We start from the raw sequence: 21,014 nt of genomic DNA, 5'->3' as shown, positions 1-21,014 counted from the left end.
CAGCCATAAATAAATAAATAAATTTTAAAAAAATAAAATAAAATGTAGAGTTTCATGTGTGATGAGAAAATCTGCATGTATGTACTCAAAAGCCAGAAGGAAATATTGAGACACTCAATGTACTATTAAACTTCCTTGATTACCACAGGTCTTCTTGGGATTTTTGAGGTGATACAGTCCAAACCTGAGATGAAGTTGGTTTTTCAGCCTCCTGGAATGAAATTGTTTACAAGGCAAATTAAGAATGCAGAGAGAAGATTTCAGATGAAATTTTCATATTGAAATAACTTTTAAAATACCCTTCAAACATGTCAGAAACAGTCATTTATAAAAAAGAAATGACAAGCTCGTTACATTTGCATGTCACATATCTGAAAGCTAAACTGACCAAAACTTCAAGAACAAATGTAGCCAAGAATCCAGAAGTGAACATGACCACATTCCTTCCATCCTTCAGCACTGTGACCAAGACTCACCTTCCCCAAGATGTGCACCCTGCTCCCAGGGAGCCATTGGTCCACACTAACACAGCACTGAGCAGTCACTTGGAGATTACATGTTCATTTCCCTGAATCCACAGTGGACTGGGAGCTCCCTAGAGAAGGGACCATGTCTTTCATCTCCTTGTCTAATCGTGTTCTCCTGACATGAAGAAGGAATCAATAATTGCAGGAATAGAGGAGGTGGAGGAAGAAAGTAAAAGGAGGAGGAGGTGGAGGAGAAGGAGAAGATGGAGACTAAATTAGAAAGAAGAGAAAAGTCCATGCAAAGAAAAAGCAGCACCACCTTCAGGTTATCTTTTTTTTTTTTTTTTTTTAATTTATTTATTTTTGGCTGTGTTGGGTCTTCATTTCCGTGCGAGGGCTTTCACTAGTCGCAGCAAGTGGAGGCCACTCTTCATCGCGGTGCGCGGGCCTCTCACTATCGCGGCCTCTCTTGTTGCGGAGCACAGGCTCCAGACGCGCAGGCTCAGTAATTGTGGCTCACGGGCCCAGCTGCTCCGCGGCATGTGGGATCTTCCCAGACCAGGGCTTGAACCCATGTCCCCTGCATTGGCAGGCAGATTCTCAACCACTGCGCCACCAGGGAAGCCCCAGGTTATCTTTTTTATATGAAAATAAGTACCTAATCATGGAAAACTATGTGCTAATGTAAGGAGAGATAGAGGAGAGCAGAGACAGCAAACAAAAGACTTATACGAAGCAGGGGCTTTTTCCTCTGTGCTCTGGTAATTTAACACAGCAACCCAGAACGACTTGGGCTAAACAATGTATATAGGGCACAAGACTGAGTAGTTACTGGAAATAAGATACAAGGTGGGAGCTTAGTCATAAATGAATATGAGAACCTAGTTACTTAGATCTGGAATACAAGGACTTGCCTAAGGGAGGATTGGGCCTGGAATCCTAATTGAGGCCAAGTTAATGGCACTAGTTGACAGTCTTGCAGAGGGCAGGAGAACAAGCCAAGACGGTCACTATACTTACTTTTACTCTCTGTAAATCCTCAATTTTTTTGATATTTGCTAAATGAATTTTTCTTGAAATGGTGGAAAGGCCTGAAATTGTAACACAGCTAATATATCTCAAGATGGGAGGCAAAATGTTACCAGTTGGGTTCTCCAGAAGCTGACACTTGAGATGGAATTTGAGGTACGAAATGTTTTTGAATCTCAATAAAGGGATTCAAAGGGAGGAAGTAGGATTGGCAGAGGAAGAAGTCAAACTGAAATGCAGCCCTGATAAAACCTTAGACAACCCAACAGGGAGGTCTAGAGCAAATATTCCCGGTCATAATTTCCCACATCAGGTCAAAGTGGCCAAGTTTTTATACCCCGGCTTTGCTTAGCCACCGGATTCAGGCTGTTCCATAAAGGTTTGATCTCAGACAACATGCCTCTCTATAGCAAGATAAATTTTACTTCCTCCTTTCTGATTTGGATGCCTTATTTCTTTTTCTTGCCTGATTGCTCCAGCTAGGACTTCCAACACTATACTGAGTAGGAGAGGTGAGAGTAGGCACCTTTGTCTTGTTCCTGATCTTAGAGGAAAAGCTTTTAGCTTTACACTGTTGAGTATGATGTCAACTGTGGACTTGTCAAATGTGGCTTTTATTATGTTGAGGTAAATTCCCTCTATACCTAATTTGCTGAGAGTTTTTATCACGACAGGATATTGAATTTTGTCAAATGCCTTTTCTGCCTCTATTGAAATGATCATATGATTTTATCCTTCATTCCGCTAAGATGGTGTATCACACTTTTTGATTTGCAAATGTGAACTATCCTTGCATCCCAGGGATAAATCTCACTTGATCATGGTATTAATTGTCCTAATGCATCGGTGAGTTTCTATTGCCCTCTAGTGGTTGTACAAAAGAGTAGCCCCTGGGATGATTACCTCCTGGGGACATGGAAGTACAGTCTTCAGGTCTCTGGACTATGTAACCAGTGAGCTTTATTGTGGCATACTGTTAGGATCCCGCAAAGAAAGGCATACCAAAAAAAAATTTCAGACATTGGGAAAATGTGGGACAAATATCTGGCTAACTTCAAACAGAGAATAAATAAATCTCACAACCACCATCAAAACTTGACAATACCTTAAGTATGTTAGTGACATAAAATATGTCCAATAAATGGGTAGACTCTATGTTCCTTGTAAGATTTCAGAATCCTCTTTGGTACTTCTTAGCATGAGTCAAGATTTTGAATCAGAACTAAAACAGTGTCCAACGTATCCTAACTTGACACTGGCACTTATGTCATCCATTTCTATAATCCTCAACACCTAGCAGATGGTCTCATATTTAGGAGGCACTCGATTAAGTTTCATGAAATGGTTAAATGAATCCACACAATTGCATATGTCAAATGGCTCATTCCATAGACAGAATATTAACAGTTAATATTTAGCAAGCACTTAGCTAAGTGCTGGGCATGGTTATATGCACTTAATATGCAATCACTCGTTCGATTCTTATGACAACCTTATGACACAGATACAATCATTATCATTACCTCTTTACAGATAGGGGAACCTGCCCAGGCTACTCTAAAGTAGGGTTGAACTCACACCCCCACCCACACACATGAAGTTAAGCATGACCATATTACTTGCTTGGGCCAAAGAAATATGTGTGGAAGCGACATGCCACTTTCAGGCATAAGCTCTAAGAATCAATGCATAATTCACAACAATCTTTTCCCCCTTCCAAGGTGATCATGGATGCACTTGTCAAGATGAACCTCTGTCAGCCTAGTCCCTGAGTGACTGATGAACAAAAACAACCCCTGTTGGACATGTAGCATGGACAAGATATAAACCTTCACTGGGTTAAGTCATTGAGATTTGGGGCTTGTTTATTTTTTCAGTATAATCTGGCCTATCTTGAATATCATTTATTGAGCATGTAACAAATGCAATCAAGGTGCTAAGCTCTTTACATAGATCATCTCATTTAATTGTCAAAACAACCTTGCAAGGTAGATGTTATTATTCCTGTCTTATAGTTGGGCATGTAGCCTTGGAGATGTTATACAGTGTGATCTAGTCCTCCAGTTGCTGAGTCACAGAACCAGCAAAGCATGTGCAATCATTTATCACTTGCCAGTTATTAGCCATTCACTACATGGGCTGCAGAGGAATGCACAAAACTAATACTACATGTTCTTTTTTTTTTTTTTTTTTTTTGATGGCATTATTTCCTTTTTTTTTTTTGTTTGTTTTTTGTTATTTCGAATTTATTTATTTTTTTATTTTTATTTTTGGCTGCGTTAGGTCTTCGTCGCTGCCTGCTGGCTTTCTCTAGTTGAGGCAAGTGGGGGCTACTCTTCGTTGCGGTGTGCGGGTTTCTTACTGCAGTGGCTTCTCTTGTTGTGGAGCACGGGCTCTAGGTGTGTGGGCTTCAATAGTTGTGGCACACGGGCTCAGTAGTTGTGGCACATGGGCTCAGTAGTTGTGGCACACAGGCTCAGTAGTTGTGGCTCGTGGGCTCTAGAGCGCAGGCTCAGTAGCTGTAGCGCATGAGCTTAGCTGCTCCATGGCATGTGGGATCTTCCTGGACCAGGGCTTGAACCCATGTCTGCTACATTGGCAGGCAGATTCTTAACCACTGCACCACCAGGGAAGCCCCATACTACATGTTCTTAATCAAGGAGTTTGCCATCTTAATTGGAAAGACAAATAAAGATGGCTAGCCATAAAAAAAGGAAAATAGTGGTCTGTGATGGCCTGAACGTTCAAAGAAGGCTTCATGGGAGGGCTGGCGAGGTGATCCGCATTGGTGGGGAAAAACATTTATGTGCACAGAACAGAGAGAGGATATCTCAAGCAGGACTAACAGCATAAGAGAAATGCATAATGACAGGAGCAAGGAGCATGTAAGTAGGGAAAAGACCAGGCGGGCTAGAGCAGAAGGCTCAAGTTGAAATGGAGCAGCAGATAAAATGAGACAGGCAAGATCAAGAGTATGGACATGAGTGTCAGGTGGAGGATTTTATTCATTTATTCATTCATTCGACAAAAAAATTCTGACCACCTACAATGTACCCAGCACTGTGCCATACACAGTGAGTGTAGTTTATGGTCTAGGGAAAAATTGATATTAATCAAATAATTACAAGGGAAGTAGAAGGTAAAGTAGGAGCAAGGGAAGGGGTCCCCATGAGGAGAGGTCTTGGGAAGTAGTGACTCAGTGCCCAGCTGGTTCATAGAGCCAGTCAACCAGTGCTTGTTGAACTCCCAAGAGTGAATAGAGAGGAAAAGATTAGTATGAGATTAATTATGATGGATGACCAGGCAAGATTAAGTGACCTAGGGAACAGAAATGAAAGGCTAGTTATGTGCTACAATAAGAATATTTTATCTGACATCACAAGACCTGAGTTCAAGCCTCCATGATAACATTTAAGATCTATGTGACCTTGGGAACATTACTTGACTTTTCTGTACCTCAGTTGCTAGCTGTGTGACTTTGGGCAGCTTACTTAATCTCTTTTCCATTTCTTTATCTGTAAACTGAGGGCAATAATCACTACCTCACCCAGTTGTGAGAACTGAATGAGATAGCGTGTGTAAAATATCTGGCAAGTGTTTAAGTAGTCAATAAATATTAATCATGTCTTTATAAAACTCAGAATTTTAAGGAAAGATGTGCTTTTATATTAAAAATAATTTTGAAGTTATTTAAGGGTAAAAGAAGGGATTTCTATGGCACCAATAGAGAACATAGAAAAGACCCAGGGTATCACATATACTTAATTTGAAACGTGTTGGCGTGCTCTTCCCAATATGACAGGACTCTTGGTAGCTGCTCAGCTACACTCTTGGAAACTCTGAGGGTACCGGTTCAGTTGACAGGCTGCTCACTGGACTTTACTAATGTGTTAACCTTCCCAAGGCTGCACCTACTCTAAGCCTGGCACAGGTCGCCAACAACAAGCTTGAGAAGCAATGTGCCCATGGCTGGTGGAGGAGGGAGATGGGGTAGAGAATCAGGTAGCCTCTGATGAAGAACATTACTGCTGATGATACACAATAGGTGTCCATACAGACTGAAAGAAATTCCGAAGCTGGCTTCCATTGTCAGTCCCACCTTGGATGAGACTGTGCTAAGGATACTGAAAGACAAAGACAGCTGAAAGGGAGAGGGAGGCACCACTAGTTCCAAGCATCCTTCCAACCCTGTGGCATTCATCAGAACCATGGACACTTCCACCGTCAATGAGAGATAGAAATAGGGAAGGTGGTAGCATGAGTCAACTTTCTCAGGCACATCCCTGCTTATCCTTGATACTCTGGGGACATAACTATGCAGAAGTAGCCCACACCCTGCCTGGTGCAGCCCAGCCCAGCAGGTGCATGAGTACTGAAGCAAAAAGCTGCTGAATTTCAGCCCCACTTGAACCTGTAACTATGATGTGCCCATCAGCCCCAGTGAAGCCAACTCGCTGGCATCTGAAGGCAAAAAGAATAAAGTGACAATGCTAAATTCAGTTTTAAGCAAGCATGTTGGCCCTTCTGTTACCCATAGAGGCCCTTGCATGCTGCTGAACCTCATCTTCAAAGAAAGTGATTAGAGACCTCACGCTGGGCAGCTCACACCCTAAATGAGACCACTGCTGGGAAAGGATCTTTGGATTAACTTCATGTCATGAATCTAAGATGGCAATGTCTACCTGCAGACCAGTTGAGAAGGAGCCCTGACAAGGTGTGTGTCCCCATGAGGGAGAAGGGGCTGGAAGCTTACTCCCCTGCCCACTAGTGGGTTCCTGAGTGCAGTACCCAGGCCTCAGCTTAGGGCCTGACTTGGAGTTTTCCTTCAGAAAGTGCCCCTGGAAATGATACTAATAACTATATCTTCCACTTAAAATCACTGTAATAAGCAGTCTACATTATTTCATTTACTTTTCATTGCAATCAGCATCTTCAGATTCCAGATATGAAAACTGAGGTTCTGAAAGTTTAAGTAACTTGTCCAAAGTCAAACAGTTAGTGAGTGATAAAATAATTCTAAACTTCTGTTCTTAATTATAGTATCTGACATTGAGCCTGTGCTGAAAATTCCCCATGGTTATGGGTCCAGGAAAGAAATTGTCTTTCCCCAGCCAGATATCAGGAAGCACTGAAAGTCTCTGAAGAACATCCTCACCATATAGAGATGCAGGCACAGCATTTTTCAGTAGAGAAGTTTGGAAAATGAGTAAAAAGAAGATGAGGAAGTTCTTCTCTCTGGTTTCATGACTAAGGGCTCTGAAATGGAATTCAAGAATAAGAGTTATAATAGTAATAGTAGTAGTAGGAGCAGCAGCAGTAACAATAACAGTAACTAATATTGAGAACCTACTATATGCCAGGCATTCTTCTAAGATAGTGGAATTAACTAAAGTATATTAGGAATCACAAGACATGTAAACAGATTATATTATTACATTTACCAATTAAGTGATGGAGATTATAAGTATTTTTAAAAGACCAACCTAAAATAAAACCTCAAGAAAGATGGAAAAATAAAGGAATCAAAAAAGATATATCTTGCAAATATTACCAAAAAGGAAACTAGGCAAGCAATATTAATTGCATAAAAAAATTTAAGATTAATAAAAATAAGGAGCAACACAAGGAATAATAAAAGGAACATTCAAACAAAATATGTGGAATAATAAAGACTGCAGATATGCACCAAACAACATGGGCTCTGAGGCAGATTGTATTTTCCAAAGTTGGCCACAAAAATATCTCCCATTCCACATGATCTTCTGCAGTGTGACCCTGTTACTCCCCATGAAGAGATAGAGTCTGATTTCCCTGCCCTTAAATCTGAGTTGGCTTTAATCACTGGGTTGAAACCAATAAGATGAAACAGAACAGACACTATGAGATTTCTGAGGGGCACCATCAGAAGAAGGCTTGCATTTCTTCCTTGTTCTCTTGAAACCCACTCTCCAGACTCTCCTCCTTGGGGTGCTCCCTCTCAGAACCCAGCTGAATGCCATGCTATGAAAAAGTCAGTTTCGTAAAGGGCCATGTGTAGGTGTCTTGGACCTTAGCCTCGGCCTTTGAGTCACCACTGCTCAGGCCCTAGACTTCATGTGAAGAATTGTCCAGGTGATCCCAGTGCTTAGCTATTTGAGTCATTTGCTCCACAGGTTGAGGAGAAAAGACAGGCCATCACCAATATTCCCTGCACAGATTCCTGACTCAGAATTCATGAGATAATAAAAATATTATGTGTTATGCCACTAAGCCGGCTCTGTTTTACAGTGATAGATAACCAAAATAGGCTCAAAATATAATAAATCAAGTAAAATAAACTGCATAGGCTCAATATGTATAACATAAAAATTTTTTAATTTCAAAGAAAATGTTAAAATTTATAATCATAGTAGAAAATGTTAACACAGCTCTATCAGAAAACAATAGCTCAAACAAATAAAACATTGTAAGAATAAAGAACAACACAATTAGAAACTTGATCTAATAGATATGAGAATTCTAAACCCACAAAATAAATAACATATTCTTTACAAATTTAAATGCAACACTTATTTTTTTCATTATTTTTTAAATTGATTTTGAGCTTGCATTAGGTGACAAGAGAAATCTAAAATAGTTTTAAAGAATCAAATCAATACTATACAGACAACATTTCTTTTTTTTTTTTTTTTTTTTTTTTTTTTATAAATTTATTTATTTATTTACTTATTTTTGGCTGTGTTGGGTCTTCGTTTCTGTGCGAGGGCTTTCTCTAGTTGCGGCGAGCGGGGGCTACTCTTCATTGCGGTGCGCGGGCCTCTCACTATCGCGGCCTCTCTTGTTGTGGAGCACAGGCTCCAGACGCGCAGGCTCAGAAGTTGTGGTTCACGGGCCTAGTTGCTCCGCGGCATGTGGGATCTTCCCAGACCAGGGCTCGAACCCGTGTCCCCTGCACTGGCAGGCAGACTCTCAACCACTGCGCCACCAGGGAAGTCCCCAGACAACATTTCTTGATATAACACAATTAAATTAGAAATGAACAATAACAAAGAAAAACAAAGTTGGAGGTATCATGCTCCCTGAGTTCAGCCTATACCACAAAGCTATAGTAATCAAAACAGTATGTTACTCACATAAAAACAGACATATAAATCAATGGAACAGAACAGAGAGCCCAAAAAATATACCAATGTTATATGGTTAATTAATCTACAACAAAGAAGGCAAGAATATACAATAGGAAAAAGACAGTCTCTTTAATAAGTGGTGTTGGGGAAACTGCACACCTAAATGCAAAAGAATGAAACCAGACCAATTTCTTTAACCATATACAAAAGGAACTCAAAATGAATTACAGACTTAAACATAAGACCAGAAACCATAAACTCCTAGAAGAAAACAGTCAGTACACTCTTTGACATCAATCTTAGGAATATTTTTTTGGATCTGTCTCCCCAGGCAAAGGCAACAAAGCAAAGTAAATAAATGGGACTACATCCAACTAAAAAGATTTTGCACAGCAAAGGAAACCATCAACAAAACAAAAAGGCAAACTACTGAATGCAAGAAGATATTTGCCAGTGATATATCTGATAAGGGGTTAATATCCAAATTATATAAAGAAATTATACAACTCAATATCAAAACAAACAGACAAACAATCCAGAGTGGTGGCCAAGATGGCAGAGTAGGAGGACCCAGAGCTCACCTCCTCTCAAAGACGCACCAACATTGCAACTACTTACAGACCAACTATCGATGTGAATGACCTGAAAACTAGCAGAAAAGATTTTCCACAGCTAAAGATCTAAAGAAAAAACCACAAGGAGATGAATAGGAGGGGTGGAGACGTGGTGCAGTCAAGACCCACACCCCCAGGTAGGGAACCCACAAATGGGAGGATAAGCACCACTGGAAAGGTTTTCCCCAAATAGCGAGGGATCCAAGCCCCATATTGAGGGCCCCAGCCCTGGGGTCCTGCAACAGGAAGACAAGGCCCCAGAACATCTTTCTTTTAAGGTCAGTGGGGCTTGAGTACAGGAGAGCCAGAAGGAGGTAGGAAACAGAGACTCTGTTCTTAAAGGGCTCACACAAAATCTCACACACTCCATGTCCCAGTGCAGAGCAAATTTAAAACTTTAGGTACATTCCTTTTGATTATGGAAAAAATTCAAACGAAAGTAGAGAAAAGTATAATGCAACCCTATGTATCCATTATCCAGCTTCAATCATTGTTAGCATTTGACTATCTTGGAGTAAAAAACATCATATCATTCCATCCATAAATCCTTCAGTGTGTGTCTCTAAAAGATAAGCATCTCTCTCTTTTATTAAGCAAACCACAATTCTGTCATCACACCTAAAACAACTAATAGTTATTCCTCATTAATTTTTATATAGTTAGTTTGAATAAGGATTCTAAACAAGGTCTATATATTGCATTTGGCTTACGTGTCCTTAGGTATCTTTTAATCTATAAGTTCAACTCTCTCTCCCTCTCTCTCACTAATTATTTGTTGAAAAAGTGGTGTTTTTCTTGTGGAATTTCCCATATTCTGGATTTTATTGATTCTGCCCTCATGGGGTCAGAATGTTCCTTGTTTTTAACATGGAATATTTAACATATTCCTTGTTTCCCTGTACTTCCTATAAATTATTAGTTAGATGTTGAGATCTAATTTGGTCAAGGTTTGGATTTTTGGCAAGAATACATCATAGGTGGTGGTGTGTACTCCCAGCACATCAACTCAGAAGACTTTAGAAGTCATCAGGGATTATTGCCCACCTTCGTTTGACCATTAAGAGCCACAAAGTGGTGATCTCCTAGCATATCATTTTTTATTTATTAACTAAAATTATTCTAAAAAGAGCTTTCCTTCATCAACTATTTAGTTACCCTGAGGTATGGTTTGTATCAGAAAAGCAGGATAAATACTGACACTTTCCATTTCTAAAAGGTTTTCAGGACAGTAATTTGATCTCCAAACTTCAAAGATTCCATGAAGGATATTTTTAGTATCATTATGAGTTCATGGATTTTAATATGCGTGATGTATTTCAATCCACTGCAGATATTATTCTTTTTGACGGTCATATTGTGCCATCTTTGGCCAATGACAATGAACCCCTTTAATTAGGCTTCAGGGTCCTATTGTTATGACCCTGGTAGTCTTTGATAGCTTCTTTGTTATCTATTGTGACATATGTTCCAGGCTCATTTTGTACATTTTCTGCCCCAGATCTGTACTCAGCAATTCTTCAAGAAGCCGTGATTCCTTTCTGTGGGAATGATATTTAGAGAAATGCATTTTTTAACGGACAGATTGGAAATAAATTAGTTATGTGGTCATTTCAAGAAGCTAGAAGCAAAAAGTCCTTTAAAAAGTAGTGGAAGAAAATAGTAAAGATAAGGGCAGAAATTAGGATCTAAAAGATGGTTCCTTGCAAAACTAACAAAAATAGTTTAATAATAACAAAACAGACAAAATTTTAACCAGAATTTTAACAAGACTAAGTAAGAATGAAAAGGCAGAAATAAGCAATATTGTGGAGGAAAAAAGGAAGAAAAAGCTACATCTACAGCAGAGTCTAAAAATCATAATTTAATATTATAGATAATTTTCTCTCAATATATTAGTAAGCAGATATATTAGAATCTAAAAAGCAAAGTGAAGACGAAAAGGAAACCTGAATAAACCAAAGAACTATAAAAGAAATTGAGTTGAAAAGGGGAAAACTCTTCTTCACTCCCAAAGACACGGAGCCAGGGGAGTTTGGTCAAAGTGTTAAGGAATGTGTAAAGTGAGACTTTCGCTTATCCGTTACCATATCACCAGAAACTAGAAGAGGGCCTGGCACATAGTTGAGTACTCAATAAGTATGTGATAAATAAACAATCTTGATCACACATAAACTGTCTCAAAGAATGGAAAAATATGGAATGATGGAAATTAACTGATGGTGTTACCGAGTCCAAGCTCATACTGCTCACTACATGACAGGCCAATAAACCAAGAGACAAGTTGCTGGGGCAAGGAATAGCAACTTTATTCCGAAAGCCATCAGACTGAGAAGATGGTAGACTAGTATCCCACAGAACCATCTTACCTGAGTTAGAACTCAGACATCTTTTATACTAAAAGGGGAGGGGTGTGGCTAGTTGTTGCAAACTTCTTGGTGCCAGAATCCTTTGGTCCTGCAGCTGTCCATGTAGGTCTGGTCACAATGTTCCTGTAAACCTCCAACAAGACAATCATTATTTTCTGTTCTGCAACTTTTTATCTCTACATGAATGGAAAAGTGTTACACCATTAAAGGTCAAGCCTGGGAAGCAGAGCCCTGAGAATGTGCTATTAGGTATATTTCAGGCTACAGGCAACATTACTTTACAAAGGTGCAGAGCCAGCAGACTTAGCACAGGCAACAGAGCACAAAGGTGAGAGCTAAAGGAATAGGTCCAATATGGAGTCAGGCTTGTTCTTCACTGTTACAGTGGGGGAGGGCACAGGCTCAGCACTAAAATGAGGGAAGGAAGGAAGGAAGGAAGAAAGGAAGGAAGGGAGGGAAGAAGGAGGGAGGGAGGGAGAGAGGGAATTATAGATCGATCTCATTTATAAAACTAAATGGAAAAACTTAGGTAAAATATCATTAAATTGAATACAACAGTATAATCCGATAAGATAGGGCATATCCCAGGAATGCAAGGAAGTCTATTCATGTAATATACTAAATTAAATGAGAAAAACTATGTGATTAGCTTAGTAAATGCAGGAAAAGATTTGATGAAATTTAACACTTAATCAGGATTAAAAGTAACTTCTAATAAAATAATTATTATTCTTTTAGAAAATAATTTCTTTAACATGTGACAGGGCATTTATCAAAACCTAACACAAATAATATGTTTAATGGTGAAACATTACAGGTTGCCCCTTTAAAATCAAGAACAAGGCAAAAATGCCTCCATCATTGCTTCTATCCACCATGGTACTGAATACAAGCAATTCAATTCATACAAACATAGAACTGAAAAGAGGAAATTAATTTGCAAATGAGAGAATTCAGCAAGCTTGCTAGAGCTAGGAGTTATTTACAAAAATCAATTGAAATTCTATGCAATAGCGATAATCAAATAGAAAAGATAATAGGAAAAGATCCCATTCACAGTACCAAAAGATTAAAATCTGTAAGGAGTCTTGGAATAAATAGATGTGCTTTATGAAAAAATTATAAAGTATTATTGAAGTACATGAAAGGAGACCTGAGCAAACAGAGAGATACTCCACGTTCATAGACAGGAAGACTTAATCTCATAAAGATGTCAAGTTTTCCCCAAAGTAACCTATAAATTTAATGTAATTCCAATCAATATCCCAACAGGGGTTTTATTTATGGAATGTGACAAGCTCATCCTTAAATTCACATGTAAGAGTAAAGGGCCAAGAAAATCAATGATTGTTCTGAAGAAGAGGAGCAAGGTGGGTAGGTGGGGAGAGGGTGGGACTGAGACATGGCAGTGGGGCAAGGCAGGAAGTTACTTGCCCTTCCATATATCAGACTTTCTATAAAGCTATTGTGATTAAGAAATAGTGTTACTGGTGCCAAGACGGACAAGTAAATCCAGCTCTGCCACTTATTAGCTATGTGACTGGGGCAAAATTCTTAGCCCTCTGAGCAACTTCTTTCATCCTATCTGGAAATTTAATTTTATATCATCTACATCATAGGTGGGTTATAGAAACTACATAAAATAACGGATTTCATTACTGCCATTGCCTTTCATTTCTTAAGACATAATTTTCCTCACCAGAGCCGAAATTAGGTCAGAGAAACCAGGACTTGGTTACTAAGGAGTAAGAATTATAAATAATTTCTTTTAATTGTGTGAGTCTTAAACTTATTTCATGTGGCATGCATGCCTTCATCAGCACAGAATTAAACTGAGGCTATTAACTCAGAATATCCAGTTAGAATAGGAGGCCAAGGTCAGCCAGCATGAGGCTAGCAGCTAACACTTTATACTGCTTCTCTGATGCCAAGAACCGCTTTTTACAGTTCTGGTCTAAAGTTGGTGAGCAGGGCTCTGGGACACAGTCCTGACTGGAACCTCTAGACCCCAGAGATTCTCACACCTTTTTTTCCACCATACACACATGATCCATGATGTCCCCTTGAGGGTCAACGCCATGGATGTACTCCGATTATGGGCAGCAGAAAGATAAAATCGACTATGGTTTATGTGTAATGCCTAGCAATTCCTTTCTCTCCTTCTCAAGAAAGTCATTAAAAGCAAATGAGATGGGTTTTAAGGGGGAAAATCTGAAATGGCTGTAATTTTTATGAATTAGATTGCTCAAATGAATTAGATTGCTCAAAACTTTGTTACCGAGTCCAAGCTCACTCTGCTTGCCTCATGACAGGCCAATAAATCGGTGACGAGGTGCTGAGGCAGGGAAGACGACTTTATTCGGAAAGCCGGCAGACCGAGAAGATGGCAGACTAGTGTCTCAAAAGAACCATCTTATCAGGTCTGGATGCCAGTTTCTTTTATAGAATCAGAGAGGGAAGTAAAGTAAAAAGGCAGAATAGAGAGGGCGAGGTGGGGAGGAAGTAAAGTAAAAAGGGCCATCAGTCTTGTAAAACATCTCCTGGAATGGCCAGCCTTGGGGAAGGGATGTGTTAATTTCTTCTTTCTTGCAGCCATTCACAGGTGGGTGGGGTTTCCTGAGGCAGACCATTATGTATGATTATAATAACAAAAGCAACAAGAAGCAAAGGTTAAAGTCAAAGAAACAGATCCAACATGGAGTCAGAATTGGCTCTTCCCTGTTACAGCTTCACACCTTTCTTACAGCAATCATTACTGTCACAAGAGCACAGCTGAGCCTCTAAACATTTAGCCTCAGGTATCACCTCTCCTAGTGACACTGCCTTCCAATGGCAGGAACAATCTTCTCTTCTCAGTCGTCACAAATCTCCAGGAGGAGCCTGAACTCTCTCTCTTCCCACCCCCTGGATGGCGGTGGTCACTTCCAGCAGGTACCACACATCTCTGTATCGCTTGAGAACTCTCATCACGCTGTCTACGTTTCATAAAATGAATTCTGAAGGTCGGAAATCAAAATCCTATCTGGGTTGAGTTTCAGGTTTCCTGGTTCAAAGAGGAAACGGGAATCTTTCGGTTCAGTGGCACTTTTCAAAAGAAGTGTAATTGAAGTCTGAAATGTTGCATAAATGGAAGATATAAGTTTTAATTGAAAAATAATTATAACCACTTAATCATTTTTAAATGAGGGCTGTAATTGCAGTCAGCGCACAATAGCCACATACAGACACTGAGATTTGCGCAATAAAGCAGGGATGGTACAGCCTGATTTGCTAATAGCACTTCCACTTCTCCTCCCTTTGTCTCAAAGATTAATTCAGGCAAGGGCTATTAGTGCTGTTAATTGGTTCTGCAATTTAGACCTCGTGCCTGTGAATGAATGACTGATGTAGTCGCTCAGCCAATAAATGGGAGCACTCTGTCACCACTCCCCATTGTCCAGCAGGGCGCCGTCTCGCTGGCCAGCTTCCCTCCCGTCAGCCCTTGGAGACAAAAGAGGCCCAGCGCCTCTTCTGGGTCACAGCTTCAGCAGGACCTGAGATAGGTCAACAAGATGCCTTTGAAATGAGGCTGACTTATTGAGTCTAGTGGATACTCAACGAGCACTCTTCCCCCTCACCGGAGGAAGGGTTTTGTTTTGTTTTGAACCCTCCTCGTACTCCGTGATGAGGCTGGGAAGGAATAAGAGGCCCAGCTGTCATGGAGCTTTGGCAAAGGAAAGCGCCAACCGTAACATTAGCTTGAAGATAAACGCACCCCAGAGCTCAGGAAGAAAACATTCTTTAATGGCTGCAGCGCCTCCTTGGCATGGGCACGGCACCCCCAGGGATGCTTTGGAGAGTTATCAAACCCAGTGGGGGTCCATACCGATTGTGCCAACCTCTGAGGACTTTGGAGCTAATTGCGAGCTGAAACGCCACCAAAGAGGCATCCTGGTTGAAGACTCACTCACCAGCATGGTCACTTGCAAAGCCATGTTGGATTTCAGGATTCAGAAAAATTTCCATTGCTCTACGAAAGAGTCCCCCTCTAGGACTGCAGGTCCCTCCCTCGCTGCCACAGATATTCAAATCAATGCTCCTCAGAATGAAGACATTGGGAATGAACGGCACCTGCCATTTTAGCTCCTGAGAGAAGCCTCAGGCCAGGAATTGGCAAAGAAAATGAGGGTGTGAAGTGCCCTGAAGAGGGGAGGGGATTGGAGATGAAAGGGGCTTCTGTGACCCACTTGACATTGAGCATGTATGTTCCCTGAATTCTGTGCTAATCGTGTACTGAGGTTACACGTTCATGCTTCTGCCCCACCCACCAACCCCAAGGGAGGTGGGGAAGTCTGTGTTTGGTTTGGATCCCATTTACTAAGTGATTCTTCTCTCCAAAACAAAAGTTAAAAATCTCTTCTACCCATACAACAGAAACTATACTATATGGGCTCAGATGAGAGAGAGAAAGAGAAGCAGCAAGCACCAACAAGCAGTTTCTGGAATAACAAGCTACAAATTTCCAGCCACAGACTCAGATGTTTAAGAGAGTAACTTTTTCCATTCTTTAATAACTGAGCATAATTTTTACTTTGAGCCCCATTTCACTCAACGACCGAAACTCATATCTTTCTCCTATGTTTTCCTGAGGGTTGAATCCAAGCTCCAGAGCTGATATGGTATCAAGGCATCAGGTAGGCATCGTCTGTAGAGAATTTAAAAGCAATAATAAAGTCTAATCAACGTCAATCTGCTTTTTATCATCATCATGTGACAATTCTATAGAATGTCAATGATAAACTTCTCCCCCCCAAAAGTATCTTTTGTTGGTCTAATATCTAAACAATTGCTGTGGATACTCTTGAGTATTATATATGTAGGCTCCAAATTAGGATATTTTTATGACTTCTCTTTTAATAAACAGTTTCTGCCTGGAAGTTAATTCAGAAAGTTTCCTGCTGCCCAGCTGGCCCCAACACACTCGAACTTAGCTGCACACATTTGTTTTAAGAGTAAATTTTAAGTGCTCAGAATCACTGTGTTTGCTTCAGGCACAGTTTAATATCTCCAGCTCCTGTGGTACTTCATATCCCTGCATTTAATCAGTAGATTTGAAATAAGCCATGATAGCATGGTTATTGTAAAGACAAAGAACACATGTTATTTCAATTCTGTCATTCTCTGAGACCACTTGGAGTTTTTCTTGGTTTAAAATTTAAAGCCGAGTGCAAACTACAGTGTAATTCTTTCTTTCTTTAAAATAATCATAACCTAAGTAGAAAGTATTAATTCACTACTTTTCCCCTTTCCTGTATTGTAGTATTTGTTTTATTTTTACTTATTTTTTGTTTCCTGACATGATTATATATGGACGTTTGAGAAAAGAAAACTTGCACTGTTTACATTTTTTTCTTTGGCCATTGTTATTATTTGTTTCCTTTAATGATTATACTGAAAATAATTTGGCCCTATAGAGGGAGGAAATGTTGACAAGTGATCCTCTGTGGGTGTCAAATAACAGTGGACACACACCGTTGTTAGAGTGGACATACTGATCACTGAAACGGGACCTTTTCTTGGTCTCTGATTTGTGGACCTTTTGTGTCTAAGGATGATTGGGAAAGCAGGATCTGCTTGGGATATCATCCACGAGTAGTGGAGGACTATTCCAAGACTGGGTTTGAGTAGACACCGGGGAAGGAAAATTGTCTTAGGTTTGTAACCTATGGGTTCAGCTCCTTCACTGTGTTTTGTAAAACATACTGGAGGGAAGAAAATCCCTGAGCTTTACTCTCATGATTACACTGGGCCCTTACACTGAACTGAAACATGACAGAAAGAGCAGGAAGGATCAGCCAACAAGTGCCACCATTACATCTCATGTAAAGATGTGTCTGGCACAGCAAGAGCTATGGAGACACATAGAAAAGGTTCCCAGAAACCCGGTCGCTGCCAAAGGGCCAGGAGTGGCCATTCTATTCCTCATCCCAGGTGAAGACTTTCAAAAAGCTCCATAGTGAAGAGAAAATTGAAAGTGATGACAGAACCTATCGGTATATGTTTCATCAGATGGATACATTTATATTTAAGTTAAGTGTCCAGCAAAAAAATTGAGTTCAGTCTCATTAACAAACTTCTTTTTGGTCTTAATAAACATCCTCAAAGACTGTTTCAAATAGATCTGGATGGCCTGGCTTTTAGAATCAATGAGTAGGTCCCACAGAGATGCAGCTCTCTTCCCTACCAAAGGCCACATTAGCAACCTTATTTCTGTCTGAGTCAGCTTCACACTACACTCACATTCTTCTAAAAAATAAATAAAAATACCATAAAACCTTGGGTTGCACAGAAGATAAGAATCTGAAAAGTACTTTAATCTAAGACAGTAATTGGAGGCATTAATCTTATATATAATTGGAGAGTAGAGACCTCTGCCCACCAATTTGACATTAATTTCACTGAAAGAAGATATTAAGACACAACCTTGTAATGGAATTATTAATCTGATTAAAACTTTACTCATGAACATGAACAAGCAAATCGAAAGAGAAGAAATAAAGATGTCCACAAATACAGAAAAAGGTACTTGGCAGACAATAATCAAAGAATTGCAGGTTAAAATGGGGCATCACTGCCATCTATTCTTTCTTGAAACTAATAAAATATTGATAATCCTCAGTTTTTGAGGGTATGGAAAATTGTCATTTAAATATACTGTTTTTTAGCAGGAGTATAAGCTGATCTAACTTTTTGAGCGGACAATATGATCAAAATTTTAAATATGTATCTTTTGTATGCTCATACCAGATATTTCGCTTCAGGGAGTTTATCTTTAGGAAATAATGAAATGAGGGGGAAAAGATTAATGTTCTAAGATATCAATATCATTGATGTCATTATAAATAATTATAATTTAAATATTGGAAACAACTAAATATACATTATATGCGACTGATTATTTTTTAAACTAGCTGAATTTTTTCCCTTTTTTGTTAACTGAAGTATAATTGATTACAATGTTTCATGTGTATAGCAAAGTGATTAGAAAATATATATATAGAGAGAGAGAGCTATCTATATACATATATTCTTTTCCATTATAGGTTACTACAAGATATTGAATATAGTTCCCTGTGCTATACAGTAGGTCCTTGTTGGTAATCTATTTTATATATAGTAGTCTATACCTGTTAATCTCAAATTCCAAATTCATCCCTCCCCCCCCTTTCCCCTTTGGTAATCATAAATTTGTTTTCTATGTCTGTGAGTCTATTTCTGTTTTATAAATAAGTTCATTTGTATTATTTTTTTAGATTCCACATATAAGTGATATCATATGATATATGTCTTTCTCTGTCTTGCTTACTTCACTTAGTATGATAATCTCTAAGTCCAACCATGTTGCTGAAAATGGCATGAATTCATTCTTTTTTATGGCTGAGTAATACTCCATCGTACCACATCTTTATCCATTCATCCGTCAATGGACATTTACATTGCTTCCATGCCTTGGCTCTTGTGAATAGTGCTGCTGTGAACATTGGGGTGCGTGTATCTTTTCAAGTTAGAGTTTTCTCTGGATATATGCCCAGGAGTGGGATTGCTGGATCATGTGAAATAAATTACAGTATAGACAAATGATGGAATACTAAGCAGGGTCTTAAAAGACTGGGGTAAATTTTGATGTAATAGCATAAAAAATTATCCCATTGTATTAAAAAAATTAAAAGTAAAAATAAAGAGGTTAAGAGCCGCCTCGCGCCGGGTCCCGCGGTCGCAGCTCGAGCCGCAGCCTTCGCGCCGTCACCTCAGCTGCTCGCTTCGTGGGTCGGTCCTTCCAGCACACGGGCTCCAGCCGCGCCCGCAGCCGCCCTCCGAGTCCTTCAGGCCGCCCCGGTCTCCTCGCCCGGCCCGACCCAGCCCATGAAGATGGTGGACCGCGAGCAACTGGTGCAGAAAGCCCGGCTGGCGGAGCAGGCAGAGCACTACGACGACACGGCTGCGGACATGAAGAACGTGAGTTTCTCCTCCACCCCCCGCCCCGACCCTGCTGCCTCGCCCCAGCCCCTTCACAGACACGGGCTTTCGCTGGGTCGACTTGGGGACTAGTCGCCCATCGCTCCTGCAGGTGACAGAGCTGAATGAGCCACTGTCCAATGAAGAAAGAAACCTCTCCGTGGCCTACAAGAATGTAGTTGGAGCACGCCGTTCTTCCTGGAGGGTCATTAGTAGCACTGAGCAGAAGACATCTGCAGATGGTAATGAGAAGAAGATAGAGATGGTCCATGCTTACCGTGAAAAAATAGAGAAGGAGTTGGAGGCCGTATGTCAGGATGTGCTGAGCCTGCTGGATAACTACCTGATCAAGAATTGCAGTGAGACCCAGTATGAGAGCAAAGTGTTTTACCTGAAGATGAAAGGGGACTATTACCGCTACCTGGCCGAAGCCGCCACTGGAGAGAAGAGGGCGACCGTCGTGGAGTCATCTGAGAAGGTCTACAGCGAAGCCCGTGAGATTAGCAAGGAGCACATGCAGCCCACTCACCCCATTAGATTAGGCCTGGCCCTTAACTACTCCGTTTTCTGCTATGAGATCCAGAACGCCCCAGAGCAAGCCTGCCACTTGGCCAAGACCACTTTTGATGGCGCCATTGCCAAGCTCGACACTCTCAACGAAGACTCCTACAAGGACTCCACGCTCATCGTGCAGCTCCTCCGTGACAACCTCATGCTCTGGACAAGCGATCAGCAAGACGACGACGGTGGAGAAGGCAACAATTAAGGCCCCCAGGTTGACTGGCAGCACACGCTGATGCTACTACCGCAGTCTTCATTTTTTTCCCATGAGTTGGGGGTCGGGTGGGGGAGGGAAAGGGAGCGATGACCTTCCTAGGGAGAAACCCATGACCTGTCTTGTCTTTGATCGCCTCTTTGACATTTTTGCCAAAATACCACTAGTGGAAAGTCAGGCTAGCTGTGCTGGTGTTGGAATAGCAGCCTCACACTGGCATATGGATTGTTCTGCAGATTAATGCAAGCAGAGCTGTCCTTAATTTAACTTATTGCTAGAAAATAGGGTTTTAAGATGAAAAGAAAACTTAAACGGAATAGCCCTCATTCAATAAGTTCTGTGGTTCCAGTAAGGATTTTTATGTACATATGCTCTTGTCTTTTAAGTTCTGGGTACTTTCTAGCTCATCTGTTTTAGCCATGCATTTTGTTTTTCAGGGTGTACTCTACCAGACATGGAATAGTTAAAATCCCAAGCTGATAGACTTAGAACATAAGGTATATTTATCCTTGTGGTTTAGGCCTTGCCAGTTTTCAGAAGTTTCTGATTAGTTGACAGTATTAACACTGAATTGCAGTTTACAGTATTTCTACATTACAGCCATATGTGACATCAAGCCATTGATTGTGTGTTTTTCTTATTTTGGCTTTTACATCCTTATT

The 21,014-nt window shown here is 40.4% G+C and overlaps 1 protein-coding gene across 1 annotated transcript; it reads left to right on the top strand.

The window, feature by feature from the left end:
• The first annotated feature begins 19,490 nt into the window (after positions 1–19,490).
• LOC132365224 (14-3-3 protein gamma-like) lies at positions 19,491–20,393 on the top strand. Its single transcript, XM_059921913.1, has 2 exons — positions 19,491–19,577; positions 19,690–20,393. The coding sequence occupies exons 1-2, from the start codon at positions 19,491–19,493 to the stop codon at positions 20,341–20,343; spliced, it is 741 nt and encodes a 246-aa protein (XP_059777896.1). The 3' UTR covers positions 20,344–20,393.
• The last annotated feature ends 621 nt before the right edge of the window (positions 20,394–21,014 follow it).

This window comes from Balaenoptera ricei, chromosome 4 (assembly GCF_028023285.1).
Source record: "Balaenoptera ricei isolate mBalRic1 chromosome 4, mBalRic1.hap2, whole genome shotgun sequence".
NCBI classification, from domain to species: Eukaryota; Metazoa; Chordata; class Mammalia; order Artiodactyla; family Balaenopteridae; genus Balaenoptera; species Balaenoptera ricei.
The sequence above is the reverse complement of the archived record's forward strand: the minus strand, read 5'-3'. Positions and strand labels throughout refer to the sequence as shown.